Source organism: Micropterus salmoides, unplaced genomic scaffold, assembly GCF_014851395.1.
Source record: "Micropterus salmoides isolate LMB-PRFRI ecotype aquatic unplaced genomic scaffold, ASM1485139v1 Ms_hic_scaffold_8, whole genome shotgun sequence".
In the NCBI taxonomy this organism is placed as follows: Eukaryota; Metazoa; Chordata; class Actinopteri; order Centrarchiformes; family Centrarchidae; genus Micropterus; species Micropterus salmoides.
The window spans coordinates 8,242,385-8,262,670 of NW_024044570.1; the positions used below are offsets into that span (position 1 = coordinate 8,242,385).

Below are 20,286 nucleotides of genomic sequence, written 5' to 3' on the forward strand. Positions count from 1 at the left end.
TAACGCTAAATACTGGGTCAGAAGTTGTTGTTTTAAGTTATCATCAGCCAAGAAGTTTCTAAATGGAGCCGAAGTCATCTCTTCTCCGAAACAAGCAGAACATCCCGTTCGTCCAACGCAAGCGGACACAGACGTGAGTGCTGCAGCTGATCTGCAGCTTTTGTTGGCTGGAAATGTTTTAATAACCTTCCAAACTTTCGCGATTTTATTTTTGTGTTGCTTTCTCTGTGCTGAAGTTATTTTAAGAACTTTATGGCTTTATCCAGTTTGTTTGGCTACTATTAAATTTGTAACGAACTTTATAATGTGTCTCTACATTATAGCTCCCACACAAAAAAGCTGCTTTAATGGTCGAGCATAGCCTATAGTTTTTCATTATAATCCAGTCAAATCTGATCATTTATAATGTTGTTCATGGATAGTAGTTACAAATAATGATGCCTGTGCATAGCTTTGTATGGCTACAGCCTATGTCAGCTGGTCAATTTGCCTAATCTTCGCAGGTCTTTAGACCACGGTGGAAATGCACACAACAGTGGGCTGAGGGAACCTTTTAGTTCCTTGAAAAGAGATCTGAGGACTTAAAAGTCCCCGGTACCTATGGTCGAAAAGCAGCTATACACAATACGTAATGATTGAGCTGCTTTAACTATTAATAGACATAATGTTTATTTATGTAATGCGTTTCCTTTAAAAGGCTTTCATAATACATTGAAGGGTTATTGACCTTGAAGTTTTTCAAATTACTCCTGCAACCTAGAATACTTCTCTGCTGTCTGTTTATGTGCTCAGTAGGTCCAAAAAAACAAAACAAAAAAAAACAATATTTCCCCAAAATATAAGTAAATACAATGCGTCAAAGTCAAGCTGTCACATTCCTCAAAGCTCAGAATCTCCATTTGGGAATTGTGTTCAGCCGTGTTATGGTTATATATAAATAAGGATAATAGCAGCACAAACTACAACCTCCAAACTGATCATACAGTAGAATCAACACCTCACTTGAGACTTTGAGCATTGCACTTAGTTGAAGTGAATATTTTTCATGGGTGCTGTATTTGTACTGCTTGCTTATTTTTAAACTCTCTCTCTCTCTCTCTGAGGATCAGTTAAAGCCGCTTTCTTATCTTCAAATTCAAACCTGAAATTATGACCTTCATGAACATAGGATTGATAGGAAGGTTGTTGTATAAGACTACATTAGTTTTAGCTAATGGACCTGATAAACCGACAAAGAAGTGCACTGAAGTCACAGTTGGCAGAGCTGTAGACTCACCTATACTACTACTAAAAAAAGGACTTGGTGCCTGACTGAAGACTTTTATATTTTGATGCTGTCATTCTAACATGAACATTTGTCAGCATTGGAATCCATTAACACACCCTTCAGATGTTTTACGTGTGGTCCGACATTTTGTCAGTTTTTGCTGCATTTCTCACAGGCTGAAAGACGAATAAAACTTCGACATTTGTTCAACTGCGGAGTTTTTTTGAAAGATGAAACTCTTAACACTCTGCTCAACCTACAGGTGGTGTATAATACTTCAAAAATTTGGCATGCTGCTGTGACATTGCTCCTCCCCTCATAAATGTTCTGTACTCACATTTCAAACTGCCACCAGATACAGACTCAAACACAACTAAAGTCTAATCTGGTCTGTCATGTTGTTACTCATGCATGATGTTGTGGAGGCTGAAGTAGTCTGTATCATCCTTTTGGTTTGAGACTTGTGGTTTCTAACGATTCAGCGCTGACTGACTGTACACTGGCAGGATGACAGATGGGGAGGGGACAGTAGTTAAGTTGTGAAAGTAGGGTTTGTTATGAAAGAGCAGCTCTTCGTCTAACATTGTTGTGTCATGCTCGTTTTGTTTTTCTTTGTCCTCGTGGCTCGCTGGCTCTCTCTCTGTCTTTTTCTATTCCTCACTCACTTCTTCCATGAGTCTCTCTCTCTCACTTTCTTTCTACACTTGAACAATGAGAGCCTTGTCAGCGCTGCCTCCCCTCCTCTGCCACATGTTCATTAGGATTCAGAAGCCTTATCTTCTGCATCCCAAACCTGCAGAAGCATTTACAAAACAGAAAGTCCACTGAGCAAAACTAAAGTCAAACCAATGTTGTCGGTTTGCAGGACCTCAGCAGGACAATTAAAAGGCTTGTTCAACAGGATTATCAGGTTGATAATCAACTTGATCAAGGTTTTTTATTTTGCAAATGACATCTGCACCAGCAATGATAGGAATGGTTGAGTGTTCAGCAGATTACAACATTGCATGAAATTAGAGTCATTTAAAAAGGAGAAATGAGTAGAGTTTGTTAATGCTCCAAAGCACAAAACTAGCAAAACACCCTGCAGGTGTTGGTGGGGTTGTTGGTTCAACTTCAACAATTGCTTGACTTCTGACTTTTAAAAAAAAAAAAAGAGAGAGAAAAAAAAAAGGTACAGTTCACCCAAATTACAAAAATAAAAATGGGGCAGTTTTTGAAAAGTTGATATATTTTGGAGATTCGTGGCATTATTTTCCTCACTCTAATTCTCACTGGTCTAGCAGTTAGTTTTGGTTTGATTTGTTTATATTTTGATGTATCGGTTTGAGATTTCTGCCTCCACAACAATATAATTCAACAGCAACATCACTTTGTAGAATCACTATATCCATTATATAAGGCCCTGCAATAAATCCTCCCTTCATGAAGGTTATAATGTTCAGTTTCTAACAGTTTTAGTGAGGTCTTGATTCAACTTTGTGGTATTTTGTCCCTGCTGTTTATATTAATGAGGGTGACAGTTTAACAGAACCACAAATGGCAGCCTGCAAATGGCCATACAGTTGAATCAACATCTCTGTAAAACAGAGAAAACTGAACATTATAACTTTCATGAAGGTTCGATTTTTTGCAGGACTGTTATATTAGACGGCATTAGTTTTAGCTTGGTTAACCTAATAAAATGGCAACTGAGTGTACTGAAGAAACAGATTCTTGAGTCACAAAAACACAGCAACACAACATGCTGCAATAAAATATATTTATAAAATAGCAACAGGCAGGCCTTTCATGGCCACACCGCTTGGATATCTTATTATTAGACCTATAAAATGTAAATGGATGTTGTCTATGTAGAAATTATTAACTTCATTCATCATCATTTATTCTGCATGTCAGAATTAAGGGACCTGAAAGACAGAAATTGCTTGTAAAGACTTGCAGCTTGTCCTCAAGACTAAATTATACAAAATATGGGAAACAATGCGATGTTTAAGTAAAGCAGGTCTGCAGCTGGTCATTGTGATGCTCTCTCACTCTCTAAAACACACACGATTATGGTATTTCAGGGTCACAGAGGATCAGTTGTTTCAGTGGATTGCGACACTCCGTCAAACCACAAAGTGCTGAGTCCTGAGATTTTACGTCATTTGTATCTCTGCTGCCGAATCAACAGTCTTCAGTGTTTCAGTGTTGAATTTCTGAGCTCTACAATCACATCTGCGATTGTCTATGTCCTCAGATAAAATAAAATGCTCGTGGTGTGCTTTTTATTTTACTGACGAGTGAAGTGAGTCAGTTAGGATGACACACATTCTTTGTCTAGCATTACTTCTTATTTGTATTATTAAACACACACAAGGTGTAGCTTAGGTTTTCTGGTTTTTATTTTTAAGCATTTTACAGTACTTCGATCTTTTATTTAAGTAAATAATAGAAATACTTTTAATACTAGTAATATTTCCAAAAAGTATACTTATGGAACCAGAAGTAAAACTATTCATTAAGTAGAATGGCCCACTTCAGAATGATGTATTTTATATAATTGGATTATAGTCTAATCATTGGTGCATTACAGTGTGAAGGTAACCCATAATAATAAGATATGTTGAATTATTAATCTAAAATCTGCAAAGTAACTAAAGTTATCAAATGAATGTAGTGAAGCAAAAGTACAATATTTCCCTCTTAAATGTAGTGAAAGTATAAAGTAACAGAAAATGGTACTTGAGTAAATGTACTTAGTTCCTCTCCACCACTGATTCCTGGTTACAACACATGCAAACAGACGCGTGTAACTCAGGTTTTGTTATTGTTAAGGATTTCGGTTTTTCTAGACTAGCAACTCTATTCATGTGTAAATTAAGATTCCTGTCATCCTGCTTTTTGAGTTTGTGGTTACACACACGCACATACATACACAGTTTCCTTGTGTGACCGGGTGGAGTTTCCTTAGGAGTGAGAGAAGTTGAATGTACTGAGCGACGCCCTCGCTCCCCAGCGGCTCCACTTCAATGGGTGGGTGGGATGGTCGTGCAGGAGTGCGTTTGGGAAAGTGTGTGTGTTGGAGAGGTTATAAATGTCTGCCCATGACGTCATGTCTCTCTTCCTGAACCTAAATCCACAATGTACACTTCCTTAAAGACAAGTCCCTGTTAAAAAATGAACAAAAGGTGCTGAACCTCTTAATGTCAGCGATCCACCAGGGGTCTGTCAGTACAAACTCACACTGACTGCATTTTGGGGAAATGTGTATATAAATCATGCACAAGGCATGTAGAAGATTTCCATTTGAGAGAGAGATGCAGCTCTGAAAAACATGAAGTCTTGGGTTTGAAGATTTCAATCAGAGTAACAATCATGTAGCTGGAGAGCAAGACAATACTAGACGTATACGATGCGTCACACACAGACCGAACTGATGCACTGTTGTTGGCTGTTAAACACGTCAGACAACTTCTTTTTTTAAACTACTTACTATCTTAAGAGTCATGAACAAGGAACTAATGATGTAACTGAAGAGCAAAAGAAACCCCAAAGTTGCTCAGACATTGCTGAGTCTTTTGAGTCTTCATGGAACAGAAAAAAAGGCAAATCATTTCTGGCTAAGAAAAAGTTTCACAGCTGACCATGAGATTGCTGCCTGCATGTTTGATGTTGACAAAATCCTACAGGGTAAATACACTGTTAAGATCTCCAAGTGTCAAAGTGTTATTGTGTCTCAGATTTATCACAAAATCTGAGACACCAGTACAGCACTACTCCATGATGTCACATGCAAAGCGCCACAACCCTTTGGACATCACAAAAAGAATTTGACTCTTTAGCTGATAAAAAAAAAATTAAGACAGAATAACCTTGTTTATATCTTGTAATAGACTCTGCAAACTGCAGATCATTCAACACTCACACACTACATTGTGTGCCCCAAGAAAAAAATATAGATTTTTACAGTGTTTTTCATCAACTCGACACAAAGTTTAAAAAAACTGAATTAAATGTTATTTTAAAAAGGCTTTTAAAAACTTTACTTTATTGTTCCCTTATATTTACTGTTTATCATATTTCAGCTCACGATTAATTTGCTTGCTGCTTTAAGATTTACAGTTTCCATTTTGTGATTCATTTAAAGCCGGCTGGTTAATTTAAAAGACAAGTTGGCAGTGGAGCTCTGTTTGGCCACAACCTTTCCAACACATGGCAGGTGGCCAATCAGAGCTCCCGTTTCTTCTCTGTGTTGGATTTAATTAAATGTTTTGATGGCACATTGCTCAAGTTAAATAAAAATAAAAAAGTTAAATTTAAAAGGCTATTGAAAAATTACTTCATTACTACTCCATTTGAAAATTAAATAATACATTTATTTTTTAAAGACAGAATAAGAAAATAGTATTATTGAAAATTATAACAACTTTTTTTTGCTCTGCTCGTCAGTCAAACGCATAAATACATTTATCTTACAAATGCATAATAACTGATTATGATCCAACACTGTAAAAGTCTATAATTATTCGGTGGCAAACTCTGAACTCCATCTAATTATTTATCTAATACAAAAACTGCTGAGAACATGGAATGACCTTAAAAACTATGTTTAAAACAACGATCTTTGACCAAGCTGCTGGACTAAAGATTAGAAACCGTCAGCGCTTGTAGAAGCAGCAACCCGTAGCGCCAAAGTTTTCACCTTATTCCGGCTTTATTGCCGAAACATGCATTACCTCTGACAGAAATATTTGAAAAATCATTGAAAAAGTTTCAATGATTTTTTCCTGGTTTTTGAATTAAAGAGCAGTTGATCCACCAGATCAACTGGACCAGGCGCCACGGTGGTGTTCGCTCAGAGGAGATGAAAGAAAGCCTCAATAGGAGCCAAGTTGGTCCAGCTTTGACTGAAGGCTTCACCTAAAGATCCAGTCTGGACAAAACGGGACTCAGTTTGACCAAACAACGTTAAATCAGACACTGCTGTGCCCACATCTTCAGAGACCTGCCTCATCAACACAGTCTGGCCAAGCACTCAGCAGGCGATCCGTGTTCTGAGCTGTCAGCGCAAGACTCCAGCAAGATGAGAGGAGGCTGTGTTTTACACAGATGATGCTTGGTGCTTAAGCACAGTCAACCTTGAAAGTCACATGGTCTGAAAAGACAATTACTGGCTTTGTTTGCTGTCTGAGCTCAGTACAATGTCTGATGGACACAATAGAGTGTGTGTCACCAGCACCGCAGTGAACATTTCATCAGCCGTGCCTTAAATGAAGATTTGCTGCATCATCAGACAACAGATAACGTTTCAATGGAATTCAAATGAAAGGGAAAAAAACAAAAACTTTTGGACCAATCAAATTCCTGAACTGTAAGTCAAGTAAGCCAAAGTGTTTGCTGCAGTATTTATGCACTAACTCAACTTATAAACACATTTCACCGACAGAGCTCGGATACTTAACAGATTATGCATTTACTCTTTTTAAATCATTTGAAAAAAAGCCATCATTTACTGCCTCAAAAAGAAACATGTAGAGGAGGTTGAAGCTACGTATTTTTCCATCTTAATAATGTTTGCAGAAAGCCCCCTCGCCCTCTGCATTACACCCCAAACAAGCTCCCACAATCAGAGGTTAGGGCAGCTTGCCTGAGAGACAAAACCCAGGGCAAAACAAAGGCTGTAAAGCACTTGCTGCTCCTCATGAAGCTTCTTGCTGTGAGCACAAGCTAACAACTGCAGCCTTTTCAGTCCTTCTGTATTTTTGTTCTCCTGATTATGTATCCTTGTCCATATAAAGAGATGAATAGTCACTTACAGCACAGACTGGTGACTCACTTAGCCTAAAACAAATCTCTGATTTCAAAACCATGGACCATTATTTTCGCCTCTGTTATGTGGTTTGTTAATTATAATATACTATCACTGAAGACTGCAGACCTTGCATCTCCAGTTATGGTGGCGTTGATCAATACTTTATTAATCCCATTGGGGGAATTTGCCCACTGCATTTGACCCATCTCTGAGGTTAGTGCCTTGGCACGTCATGTCATGGGCAATGGAACATGTAAACTTCTCACAGACGACCCTTGCATCTACTCTGTCGGGAGTGTGATAGTACTATGAAGTGTTATTCCAGCAAGAGTCGGTGTAGGCTGACCTTATCCAGGATGAACTTGTTCAAGTACGGCATGTATCCCTGGGTGGAGACGGGACCCTCATCGTCGTCTTTAAAGTGCTCCTCCAGCGCAACAGGGTCATGCGGGATCTTCATCACTGTGCACAAGTTGTGGGACAGCACCTGGAATAATGGGAAAAATCTTCTATCATTGATCATATAACTGACTTTTTATTTTAAAATAATCTGCCACTACGTTCAATTAATTTCATTTAATCAAGGTTTGAATGAAGGTGCAGTTTTACCTTTCACCTAAGGACTTAGGAGAATCCTACTAGAGCCATATTTGAGGAACTCATTTTGTAAGAATAGGTAAATATTATAATCAGTTAGATGGTCAAAAATATTTCTGTAGCCCTTGTTCTATTGAAATTTGATGCGTTACATATCTTGCATAGATGCCTGGATTTCCCCAAAAAAGGAGGACCTTAAAAAGAGTTCTCTAGATTTTCATTTTGTAGTGGATGCGGCTGACTTTTAGTCCTTTAAAACGACCGAGCTCCAAAACCGCTGGTCCTATTTTCCATTATGCAACTCCACAGCAACTTACAGACGCCCTCACTGCCTGGTTAATTGGCTGTGTTATGCTTGATATACACTATATTGCCAAAACGTTTAGGACACCCCTCTGAATCTTTGAATTCAGGTGTTCAATCCCTTTAATGGCCACAGGTGTATAAAAATCAAGCACCTAGGCATGCAGACTGCGTCTACAAACATTTGTGAAAAAATGGATCACTCTTAGGAGCTCAGTGAATTCAAGTCTCGTACCGTGATAGGTTGCCAACTGTGCAGTAAGGCCATTAGTGAAATTTTCTCACTACTAAATATTCCACGGTCAACCGTTAGTGGTAGTATAACAAAGTGGAAGCGATGATCAGCATAAACTTTGGAAATGAAAGAAATTGAAAGAAGTTGCCTGATGACATTTCACTGTGACCTTATATGATTGCATGTGACGAATAAACTTGACTCAAAAGTACATGAAATATTTACCTATTCTGATAAAATAATTAGTTCTTTAAATGTGAAAAATGTGACGTGCTCCAGTAACTTAGTGCTACTTCTTATTTAAATCCCACCCTTGGATATTTGGGTATATTTCCATCCATGAAGTCCAACACGTGTCTGGAATGACTTTGTTGATCAATTTGTTCCAGTGAACTCACATTTTGTGATTTCCCGTATTTCCCAGTTTACCTTTTGACGTTTGTTGCATTCAGATGACATGGGTCGACACAGAGGGGACTATGTAGACAGCAGAGTGTTAGCAATAATAACCAGTCAGAGAAGAGGGAGTTCCACCTCTTTCACAGCTGAGGAAACCGGTCGGTGTAACGACTGTTACGACTGAAAGTATTTCAAATTCAGAAGCTGCTGACCTCAACACTTGACCTTTATTGTTGATTTTTGCTGCTGCTGCACAATGTTTGGCTGTCACAGAGCTTGAAATATGTGGGTGTGCCATGAAGTTGTGTACAACATAGTACTTTACTTTAGTGTGACCATTGATCCAATTGACTTCTGATGAACAATTATTTAACTTGTTTTCCCTCTAAAAAGCCAGTAAAAGGTGACATATCTGACATGAATACAGGTCAACGATCCTGAGAATAGTTTGCTGACATGGAGCTTAATTATCATGTTAACATAACAATGATCACATATGAGCTCTATGGGCAGATTATTCAGTACTGTACTTAACTACAAATTTGAGGTACTTGTACTTAGAATCTTCTTTTCATGCCTCTTTATACTTAAATTGTGTACTTTTTACTACACTATATTCATTTGACAGCTTTAGTTACTCTACAAATTAATACAGATTTTGGAACACATCGATGATACTTGGTGCTCAAACAGCCAAGATGGACCAAAATGTCAGACTGTTGTGAAGATGAAACTTTCATACTATCATCTGGTTGCTGCTGTTTACATTAACCCCAGATGCAAATTGAAAAAACGCACTGCGGAATGTTCTGGGTGTACCGGTGTGTGCATAGCATGAAGGGACTACAAATCTCGTTTCGTTATGCAGCCTTGTGCTGTATAATGACAAATACACAACTTTGTACTCAGATTTTTTTAAACAAACCAAACAATGTATTTATTATTCGAGAATATAATTAGCAGAATAACCCATAATAAAAATAATCATTAGTTACAGTAACGGTAAAATTCTGCTTTAGTGGACGAGAAACACTAGGCCTACTCTTATGATACAGTGGGTTTTACTGGAGTAAAAGATCCGGCTTTGTTATCTCTGTTTGCATCACTTTAGCATGTCTGCATTGTCATAAAGAGATTTAGGGGCTGGTGCTGTGATGCGGGTAGTTTTAATATCGGAGATTAAATACTATTCTAATTACTTCAAAATAAAAACTTAGTTTAATCTTAGATGGTTTTACTTCAATAACAGTCAAATGCAACATGCAGAAGTCACATTAATCAGAGTAAAGACTACCAACAGGTGCGTCTCTGCAGCTCCTGTCGCTTCACGCGCACTTTGTGTTTTATCCCACAAAGAAATTTGGTTCAACATAACTGATCATTTTTAAATGTACACAAAAGATACCAAACGCTGAGACTACAGTGATGGGAGTTTCCTGCTTAGCCAAACACAAGCTCCTAAACAAATGCGTAAAGTAGGTAGATTACCTTCAGCTGAGATTTGGAGACTTTCCCGCTTTTGTCCACGTCCAGTGCGGTGAACGCGTGCCAGATAGACTTTAAAAGTTCGTCCCGCAGGGCCATGATGGTGAACTTAAACTTGTCTCTTGTGGTTGGTGTCTGACTCCTTCCTCTCACGGTCTCCGAGTGTCTGAACTGTCTCAGTTGGAGACCATGAGGAAAAGTCACATGACGCGCTGTCAGACACTTTTTTCTGCCTGATTATGATTGAAGAGCTGCAGCACCGCTCAGCGAGAGAAAAAGCACGCACCGAAAACTCCTGTCTGCGTCATATGAGGAGTGTGTTTTATGTCCATATAGATTTTAGCCCTTCAGCCTGTTTTACAAATCAATTCTGGATCACTCACACCTTTAACTCCTACAGAGCTCAAAATAAGTTCCACACGTGTACAGAAAGCATTTAAAATACAGGGGAAAGTGAAAATGCACAAGTGGAATCATATCAGTATAATAAAATGCAGTACACAAAGCGCAGATGATCATCAAGGAAAATCAGCATCTCTCTAAATCAGTTTCAACTCAAATTGAACATGAAATCCTTCATGGAGGGAGGATTCACTGCAGGACTGTTGTACTACATCAGATTTAGCCAAGTGTCAGCCAATGTAAGAAACAAGTGGCAAGTGAGTGTATTTATTTACCTTATACCTGATATACACTGCTCAAAAAAAAAGGGAACATTTAATAAATCACACATCAGATCTAGATGAACGAAATAGTTCAAAGTTCAAAATATTTACTGTTTGTTTTATAATTTGTTGAGAACAATGGCCAGTGGAAACTAAAATCACCAACTGACTGAGGGCTGGAATCAATCAATCACCTGCCTGTATGCACTCATGACAACATCTGGCTTGCTCCTGATGAGAGGGTGGAGGGTGTCCTTCCTGGGGGATCTTCTCCCAGACTTGGATCAGGGCATCAGTGAGCTTAGCAGTGTCAGATCCACCAATACATAATGTCCCAGAAGTTCTCATCTGGATTCAGGTCTGGGGCCATCTATGGGATCAATTACTTTGTAATCCAGAAACCGCCTACACACTCGCATCGTCCTGCAACAGGAGGAACCCAGGGCCCACTGCACCAGTCTGACAATGGCTCTGAGGATTTCATCCCAGTACCTAACAGCAGTCAGGTTACCATAAACTAGCACGTAAAGGTCTGTGCGACCCTCCAAGCACATGCCTCCCCAGACCATCACTGACCCAACGCCGAACCGGTCATGCTGGATGATGTTTCAGGCAGCTTAGCGTTCACCACGGCGTCTCCTGACTCATTCAACATGTGCTCAGTGTGAACCAGCTCTCAGATGTGAAGAGAACGGGGCACCAGTGGCGGACCTGCCAATTTATGGTGAATGCCAATCGAGCTGCACGGTGCTAGGCTGTGATCCCACTAGAGGACGATGGGCCTTCATGCCACACTCATGGAGTCCGTTTCTGACAGTTTGGTCAGAAACATGCGCACCACTAGCCCGCTGGAGGTCACTTTGTAGGGCTCTGATACCGGTCCTGCTGCTGGTTTGTTGATGCTCTTCAACGGCTCATCTCCTGGTATCTCCTCCATGCTCTTGAGACTTTTGAGCAAACCTTCTTGCGAAGCCACGTATGGATGTGACATCCTGGAGGAGCTACCTGTGCAACCTGCATTGGTTGCAGGCCACCAGTAGTGATAAGGACACTCGCTAAACACAAAACTAGAGAACAGTCAGAAAGGATAAGTAGAGAGCAATTGTCTGTGGCCACCACCTGCAAATTTACACCAAAATAAGTGACCCTGATTGACACTACTTCTTAACTGGACAGACTGATGTCCCTGAAGTTAAACTGGCATGTTATACTGTAATTATTAAGTGTTCCCTTATTTATTTATTTTTAGCAGTGTAGTAAGTAAGGTAAGGTAACTTTATTATCCCCGAGGGGCAATTTGCATTACAGCCAGCAGTAACAAATATATTTATCAGACCACAACAATAAACACAACCACAGTACAGTATAATTTAAAATTGAATTTACAGGGTATTATAAACAATGGTGATAACAGCCGGGATGAATGACCTTTTTAATCTGCTTGTTCTGCATCGCGGCAGACTATATCTGTGCCCGGATGGCAGCAGCATAAATTCACCCCACAAAGGATGACTGGGATCAGCCAGGATGGCTCTCGCCTTCTTCAAGGATCTGACCTTAAACAGGTCATGTAGGTCATCTTCAAGGGTGTGCCAACAATTTTGCTGCATACCTTCACAATACCTTGCATGCGATTTTTCTGTTTAATGGAAAGTGACCCGTGCCAGCAGATAAGAGGAAGTGAGAACGGATTCAATAAAACAGGAATAAAACATTTTCATAAAAACAGTGTCAACATTAAAACTGCGAAGCTTACCAAGAAAGTGCATGCGTTGTTTTACACACAGCATCAACCTGGTACTCAAAGCACAGTTTACTGTCGATCACAGTCCCAAGATATTTGTACTGCCGCACTAGTTCAACTGGCTGGTTGTCCATTACAACAGGGGAAATGACGGTGGGGTTTCTACTGAATTCGATGCACATCTCTTTCGTTTTTGCCACATTAATATTTAAAACAGAGGATTTACACCAATCAATAAAATCCTTCACTACAGGACCGTGTTCAGGGTCATCACTACTGAGGAGGGACACAATGACCGAGTCATCCGCAAATTTAATAATGTGGCGCCGTTCATGATGGCTTTGGCATTTATTTGTGTATAAAACAAATAACTAGTTAAAATAGTGATGTTTTCAATGTGGCCCAAGACACATCAAATTTGTGAATACTGACTCTGTTGTAATGTATGTGTGTTAACCAAACTACTGTAGATGCAGCACTTTACTGCACTAAATAGCACTTTAACATAATTAAAGTGTACTTAATTTCATAGAATGGCACTTTACTGAATAAACATCACTTTAAATCATATAACCCGTCTACAAAACTGTGGTATCTTTTAGAATATGATTCTGAAAAAATTGTGGTGGCGCTTAAATTCTGTTGTATCATACATCTAATTTAATGTTTAGCCGTGTTACCTTGTACTTTGTGATGAGCTGCCGGGGACTACAGATGTAAAATAGCCATCGGGCTAATTCTGGCATATTTACATTGCTGAAAAGCTAAGATATCAATTAATATGCACGGTCCCCTTTAAATAAATAAAATAAATGTGTGTGCTGACGACTAAAACTCTTTAATAGGACAGATTTACGGTCTTTGTGAAGGGGAGTTCCTTCTATAAATCACAAAACCACACAGAACAAAGTGTAGATGGTGAGAAGTTTATTAAAAGAACATATGTACAGGTTACAACAACGGTTTTGTGTTAGAGGTTAAAAGAACAAGATGAGGAATACCTTTCTAAACAATAATTAAAGAGGAGCCTCATGGAAGGAAAAGACACCTAACAGAACACATGAGAAAGAACAGGACAATGATTGTTCTAATGCTACAGGCAGGGTTGGCAGCACCAATCAACAGGGACAATTGAAACAGTACAGATCGATGCTAATGAGTTAGCTCACTGGTGTTTGTACTTCAAAACAAACTGATGATTTTCCGTAAATGGCATGATCCATTTTGTTCTGACCAGAATCATAAGACACTAAATGGGGCGGAAACGGAATCCTGCTACTTGAAAATAAGAGCCAATAACCTCTAGACTGATCCAACCTGAAACTGGCCAAACCCTGATACACACAAAACATCAATAGCAGCAGGTTTGTTCTTTCTTTAAAAAAAGAAAAATTTGGCAAGTTCCACGTGTTGCCTCCAAAGTGCTCCATTACACAAACAGACACAGTCAGTCCTCAGATCCTCTGGTACCCAGCATCAGGCATTTGACAGGCAGTAAGGTGCGCACGCCTACGGCAAGTACATTCGCACTGAAGAGAGCTTCAGTGCGGGTTTGATCCGCTGCCAACAGGCTTCGGCTTTGTCGAGGGAAGTGCAAGGACAGAAACGGAGAGAGCGCCTGACGTCTATGCAAATTCAAGGAATGACAAAGTGTAAAAAGGTACAATGACTACCTTTGAGGAATGACAAAAGTCCATCGGAAAAAGGGCCGGACTACGTTGGCAATGAGAGTCTATCGACATGAGTTCCAGTTTGGTGCGGCAACAGTCAACACCTTTGATTGGGCGGAGGAACCCAACACCACAACTGACAAGGTTCTCCTCAAAGAAAAACAAAAGAGGTTGTTTCATCTCAACCAAGTCTGTTTAAAAAGGTCCACGAGCCTTCGTGTTTCACTTCCTGTCAGGGTGGATTAAAGTCTTAGTAGATGGTGAGGCTGACCGACCGGTTCATCTTCTTGCCGATGAGTCTGGAGGTTCTGGGGTTCGCCTGGACCGTGGAGCGGGTCAGGATCCTGTCGGTGGACAAAACCTTCTCTTCTGCTGCAGCTCTAGCCATCTGGGCCTTCTTCAGCTCCCTGAGGAAGATAAAGGAAAACAGTTAAGCATTAATGAGACCATTTTACATTAACATTATTTTCATGATCAATTAATCTCCAGTGGTGCTGCTACTAAACACTAAAGTCAATTCACAGATTTAAAAATGTATTAATATTCCATATAACACAATGTGATTCAGATTATCACATAAAACAAGGAAATTAAGAAAATTAGAGGTGCAGCAAACAGTTTGTCAATTAATCTAACAATTTTCAATTAATCGTTTAGTCTGTGTTAGAAGAAAGTGTCTTATTTTGTGCCTTAAAAGTTTAGAAAATTTTACCATTTTTGCTTAAAAATGGCTTACGTGAATATTTCTAAGAAAAAATGTTGCTGATTAATTATCTGAACAACATTTCAGCTTTACAGAAAGCTGGAACACAGAAATAATAATTGGTATTTTTTTTTTTATTGTTTAAACAATTTCCTCAAACAATATTTTTTTCTGCGCGGTTCTAAACTTACTTCTGGAGCAGTGCGTTCTTGAACTTCTCTGCATTGAGCTCAACTCTGAGCTGGTCAGCGCTCATTCTGGCAGCAGTGAGGAGCACCGGGTGTTTGATGAGGTCGGACGTTGATGGTCGTCTGCTTTGATCGGGGTGGATCATCAGCTGAAAGAAAAAAAAAATAAAAATAAGATTAAGTCAATGAAAAGGAAAAGCACAAACCCGTCAGCCTGTAGAAATGACTCAGTTTATTTAACTGAATTTCCTGTTGGTCAACTAATCGGCTCAGCACCAAGGATGTTTCCATTAACTTACTTTTGTTCAAATAAATGAATTAAGTTATGTTATAGATCCCTTTACCAAAAAAATAGTTAACATCTGCTTTAGGGGCTTAACCCAAAACAATTTCATGAATTTAGAAAATAAAATGCAGACACACTGACAGGAGATAAAACAAGGCCCAAATGACAACTCCAGTCCTCACATAGCTGAAAGAAAGAGATAAAGCAAAGACAGACTTGACTGTTACCTTGAGAAGACTGAGAAACTCTGGAGAAAGCACTTGGGGGATGGCGGGGAGTTTGCCCTGTCGGATCTCGTGCCATTTGTCTCCGTTGGTGGGAAGAGGCTCCGCCCCCGAAGCGCTGACAACAGTCAGAGCCAGAGCAAAGATGTCCGCCTTCGTCAAGTTACTGTAGTCCTACAAAGAAAAATCACACAAATAAGGAGAAATATTAGGACCCCTGTGAAGCTCTATCATCCCAAATTTAAAGGCAGTTTTTAAAGCAAGATGACAAACCTCTTGTAAAACTTCATTGGCCAGGTATCTGCTGTCGCCCTCCTCCACTTGTGGATTGTTCACTCTTGTCACATGACCAAGATCACCTGGAGAGGGAGCACATACAGTACAGATTTAAGCAGAGTACTTTAAAAAAAAAAAACAAATCGCTCAAAATGAACCACAGATATTACACAAAAACTGTTGAGGTAGCTTACCTATTTTGTAGACCGCACTGGTGATCCGTCCGTCATCGTCATCACATTCATCGCAGTTGGCTAAAGCCTTCCGTGAAATAAAGATGTTGCCTGGGACAAAGATGTTAACATTTCCATTAGTTTCTGACCAGAAAACATTGATGTTAAGACTCAAGCTCCAAGTTGTGTTCTTGTCATTTTGATGCACAAGCTAATAATGTCCAATTCCTCCCTTCAAAAGGTCTTTACAAATATACTTATCTCTACTAAAATTACTATCATTATAACATCCTTAAGTACTCACTGGGCTTGATGTCCATGTGTACCAGAGAAGTAGAGTGGATGTACTTGAGTCCGCGTGTAACTTGCAGCAGCAGATCTTTCAGCTCCAGCTCGGACAGGTAACTGAGCCGCCTGTAGTTCTCTGCGATGACGTCAGATAGCGTGCCGCCGTTGCAGTACTCGTTCTGAATGAGCATGTGGTCGTCCTCGGCCCAGGCCGAGTAGTAGCGCACCACGTGGGGATGTTGGCCGAGCACAGCGTGGGCATACACCTCCCGTAAGGCGTTCTGTCTGCGGAGGAGGGGAACAGGTTGTGTAATTAAAGACACGCCTGGTTTTGTAGGTAAAAGAAAAAGGAGCCTCAGTCTTTCTAATTTAGCAAAGGATCATACAGAACACTGAGGGAGAAAGTCAAGATTTAAAACATCACATCTGACGAAATTACATCAGCTTTAGACCATTTTCAATTCTTGTCCCTTTATAACATAATTCAACTCACTAAGACCTAACTTAACTACGGTCTTGTCCCCCCCATCCCCATTTTTTCTTCTTGCTCAATCACCATTGTTGTTGTTCTTGTTGCTTTCTTTTATTATTGAACTGAAATAAACAATTTGAATTACATTTTATTCTAATATGCTGAATCACTTCACACTTTGGACGCTGGACTTCAGGTAACAACAAGTACCCAAAATAAGATTGCAATCCTTTTGTAAGAGTTTTTCAGATTGTTATAAACTCAACTTACTCGTCTACTGATCCTGCCAGAGGTTTCTTTGATCTCTTGATGGCATAAATGCAGCCATCGATTCTCTTCACACACTTGAACACAGCACCAAACTCCCCACAGCCGATCTTCTCCAGCTCGAGGAACTCTGAGGCGTACCTGGACATCATGTTGCTTTCCATCATGGTGATTCTCTAAAAAAGGGCAGAAGAGTTTTACAACACATTTATTAAAAACATTAAAATAGTTTAAAGCTATTAGTTTCCACTTGCTTTACAACAGCACATTGGAGGTTTCCTCTGCAAATTGGTTTGATTTAATCCACATATAAAATTATGTAGAATAGTGATTTTGTTCATATATTTTGCACTTAACAAAATATATTAAATTATAAAAATAGGGATGTAAAAACAACAATTTTAAGACATCAACTTGCACCCTAGGTAATTGTATTATGTCTTTTAGGTTTTCATAGGCTACATATCAGTTAACTGACTAAAAAAAACAATCAACAGAATAATAAATAATCCAAATGCTGCTGCTCTAAAGCAAAGTTTTGAGCTTTCTGCAAAATGTTACAAGTGCCTACTAAACTAACTATTTCCCTCAATGTAAAAGGTATGTGTAAATAATGCAAATAACATGAACATGTATTACCTTTGATGGCGGCAAAACTTCCTCCTCTCCCTCACCGTCACTTGCCTCCATGTCTTCTCCACAAGAGCTGACAGATCAAAGACAATAGAGGCTGTTGGTTAACATTCTGTACAGCAGGGGGCAGCACCTGGGGCTGCACAGGCACATGGCAGAGTTCACCACTAACCATGAGGTCTTGGTTCCCTGCCAAAAACCCCTGGCTTTAGTCAACGGCTTTAACGTATCTGGTTATTACAACAATGGGTTTGGTCTGTGTTCAAGAGAACAGGTAAAAGTTGTGCAGCACAGCTCTGACTGGTGTGATTAACAGCTTCTGAAACATTATTAAACAAACTGACCAGGGTGGGAAGTATGCAACCAAAATATTGACTGCAGCATGTCAACTCCTCCAGCCATTTTGAAAAAGCACTACAGTATGCAAATGTTTTAGGTACAACATGTTTTGGGGATTTCATCAACATCTGTGCAACTTACTCATTCCAGTGCGACCGCTTCCTGTTGTTTCTCTGTTGTGTTGCAGACTGGATGAGGAGGGAATCGGGTGTGAAGGGGTTAAAGTTGACCAGAGGGGTCTGCTGTCTCCTGTTGCTGTCTGTGAGTGACTTTCCTGAAGACTCTACATTCTTGAACAGGGCAACTCTCCTGCTGGAGGATCCTGGGCCGGAGGTCCTAGCTCTGGACAGCAAACTCTGGGGGGGGGGGGGGGGGCAGATTTATTGTTAATAAAGTATAAAATAAATTTTAAATGGAGACTATATACTACATGAAAAGGCTAATTAACAAACAATATGATTGATAGCTCCTGAGTAAAGTTTGAGGAGTATCTAAACTTGGGTGCTTGTGTTGTGTAATGTAGTAATCACTGATAAAAAAAAAACATGCCCAGACATAAAAACTCCAGGTGACCAAATTATATGGCTGGCTGACTACAGTGAGACCATTATGCAACAGTACAGTTGTACTTTAAGTGGGTCACTGTGGTTAACTGACACAGCATAACTATCCCCTGGATTTAAAAGAAAAAGAAAAAAGTACCTAATTGTTTGTGCAGTCTTGGTTTTAATCAGATTCCAGTTCAACATCTGATCCAGAAGCAACTGAATCAGTGACTCAGATACATTGAGATATTTCCATAATGTGTTTCACTCAAAAATGTTCTGTGAAGTTGTTTTGCAAGTACAAACAGCTCAAGATACTTTGAGATATTTAGAGAAAACATTTTTCTACTCTAAAAAAAAAAGGGGAGTTTTTTTTTTTTGCAAGATTACATGAGCTGACACAAAAAGTTTGCAAACATTATTCAAGTAAATCCTGCAACTGATCTCAAATAAACTTTAGACTGAACAACTGATATGTTTCATATCAACAAATACAAACCTTTGGCGTGTGCGGTGTGTCAAAAAGTCTGAGTTTTCTGAAGGTTTTGTGTGGAGGTGTGTCGGGACAGTCTGGGATCGGGGAGCTGGATCCTTCCCCGTCGTCCTGGATGTATGACCGCTCCGGTGACCCTCCGTACAGCCGAGAAGTTTTCCTCGGTGAGGGCGAGCAGTTAGCGAATATAACGCTGCTCGGTGACCGAAGGTGGGACGGGGAACCAAAACTCTCTTCGTCCCACAGCTCCACGTCGTCGTCCCCTCCGGACTGATTCAGTGGACTGCTGCTCCCTTCCAGCCGTTTCTCGACAGTGTCCCGTCGCGCAGGTGTCGGGGAATCCATCTCCGTGAAGCCAGACTCTCCTCCGGTGCTGTTGTTTACGTCCTCAATGGGTTCGTCTTCCCCGTCGCTGGATATAAACTGTAATTTTTGACGAATTGGGCGATCTTTCGGGGACGGTGATCCGTGCCGCTGGCGACTGTAGCTCGACATTTTTCAGGATTTAAACCCCGGCTTCGTCGACGTGAAAAATCACGCGGTAGCACCCCGACTACTACTGTTGTAGTAGTAGTAACGTTAGCGTTTCTCGCAAAAAAAAACAACACAAAGCTAGTCAACTTTTAACTACCTTGAAATGAAGGTATCGATTGAAAAAGAAAAACGTATCCAAAAACGTCTAAGAGACGGTTAAAGCTCCGCTAGCATCCCAGAAAAAGTTAACTTGTTTGCTACACGCCCATCCAACGCTGAGAAATGGGGCCCAGACTAGTAGAAGGATTCACCGTAAGAACAACGTCCGATTGGTCTTAAAGCTATAAACAAATACTACCGGGTCCAGTCGAGTATCGGTATCCGTCACCACCTTGTTGATTGCTCACCGACACAGAAACACGTCTTCCCGCAATAAAACCATACCAATGTTTACCAAAAAAAAAAGTTTGAATGAGTCAGGAGCTGTCCTCTTCCTATCACGCGCGTGGCAAAGGACTTCCCGCGACCGTTGGTCACATGTCCCAGCGCGGCCAATCAGCGCTCGTCTCGAAATTTTGAAAGCTGGGCGTTCCAGAGAGGTTTCGGGAGGCGCTTACGTCATCGGTGTCTGAGTGGCTGAGCAACAACATGGCGCGAAGGCGTGCTTTTCATCTGGCCGGCGGAGTCACACTATTACATTAACTTCGAGACAACGCACCCATTATTTACACGGCACCATATAAACATGTCAAAGTCTAAACGG

At 40.2% G+C, this 20,286-nt stretch overlaps 2 protein-coding genes across 2 annotated transcripts in view; both read right to left on the reverse strand.

Annotated features, from left to right (window-relative positions):
* Positions 1–10,257, reverse strand: part of swap70b (switching B cell complex subunit SWAP70b) — a 32,243-nt gene extending 21,986 nt beyond the window's left edge. Inside the window, exons 1-2 of the mRNA XM_038705823.1 lie at positions 10,087–10,257; positions 7,411–7,551 (exon numbers count right to left, since the gene is read on the reverse strand). Of these exons, the coding sequence (XP_038561751.1) occupies positions 7,411–7,551; positions 10,087–10,182 (237 nt within the window). The 5' untranslated portion in view covers positions 10,183–10,257. The remainder of the gene's footprint in view (positions 1–7,410; positions 7,552–10,086) is intronic.
* Positions 10,258–13,402: 3,145 nt separating this feature from the next.
* wee1 (WEE1 G2 checkpoint kinase) lies at positions 13,403–20,031 on the reverse strand. Its single transcript, XM_038706520.1, has 10 exons — positions 19,056–20,031; positions 18,153–18,367; positions 17,679–17,745; positions 17,043–17,215; positions 16,317–16,585; positions 16,034–16,123; positions 15,837–15,922; positions 15,567–15,737; positions 15,057–15,202; positions 13,403–14,569 (listed from the first exon to the last, which is right to left on the reverse strand). The coding sequence occupies exons 1-10, from the start codon at positions 19,542–19,544 to the stop codon at positions 14,413–14,415; spliced, it is 1,863 nt and encodes a 620-aa protein (XP_038562448.1). The 5' UTR covers positions 19,545–20,031; the 3' UTR covers positions 13,403–14,412.
* Positions 20,032–20,286: the final 255 nt, after the last annotated feature.

Bases quoted from the DNA above. Each gene is read 5' to 3' on its own strand.
- wee1 (XM_038706520.1), bottom strand. From the start codon at position 19,544: ATGTCGAGCTACAGTCGCCAGCGGCACGGATCACCGTCCCCGAAAGAT. The intron at 15,738-15,836 runs GTTTGTCATCTT...TTTTCTTTGTAG, and splicing joins CCAATGAAGTTTTACAAGAG to GACTACAGTAACTTGACGAA. The intron at 14,570-15,056 runs GTAAGTTTAGAA...TATCTTCCTCAG, and splicing joins AAGAACGCACTGCTCCAGAA to GGAGCTGAAGAAGGCCCAGA.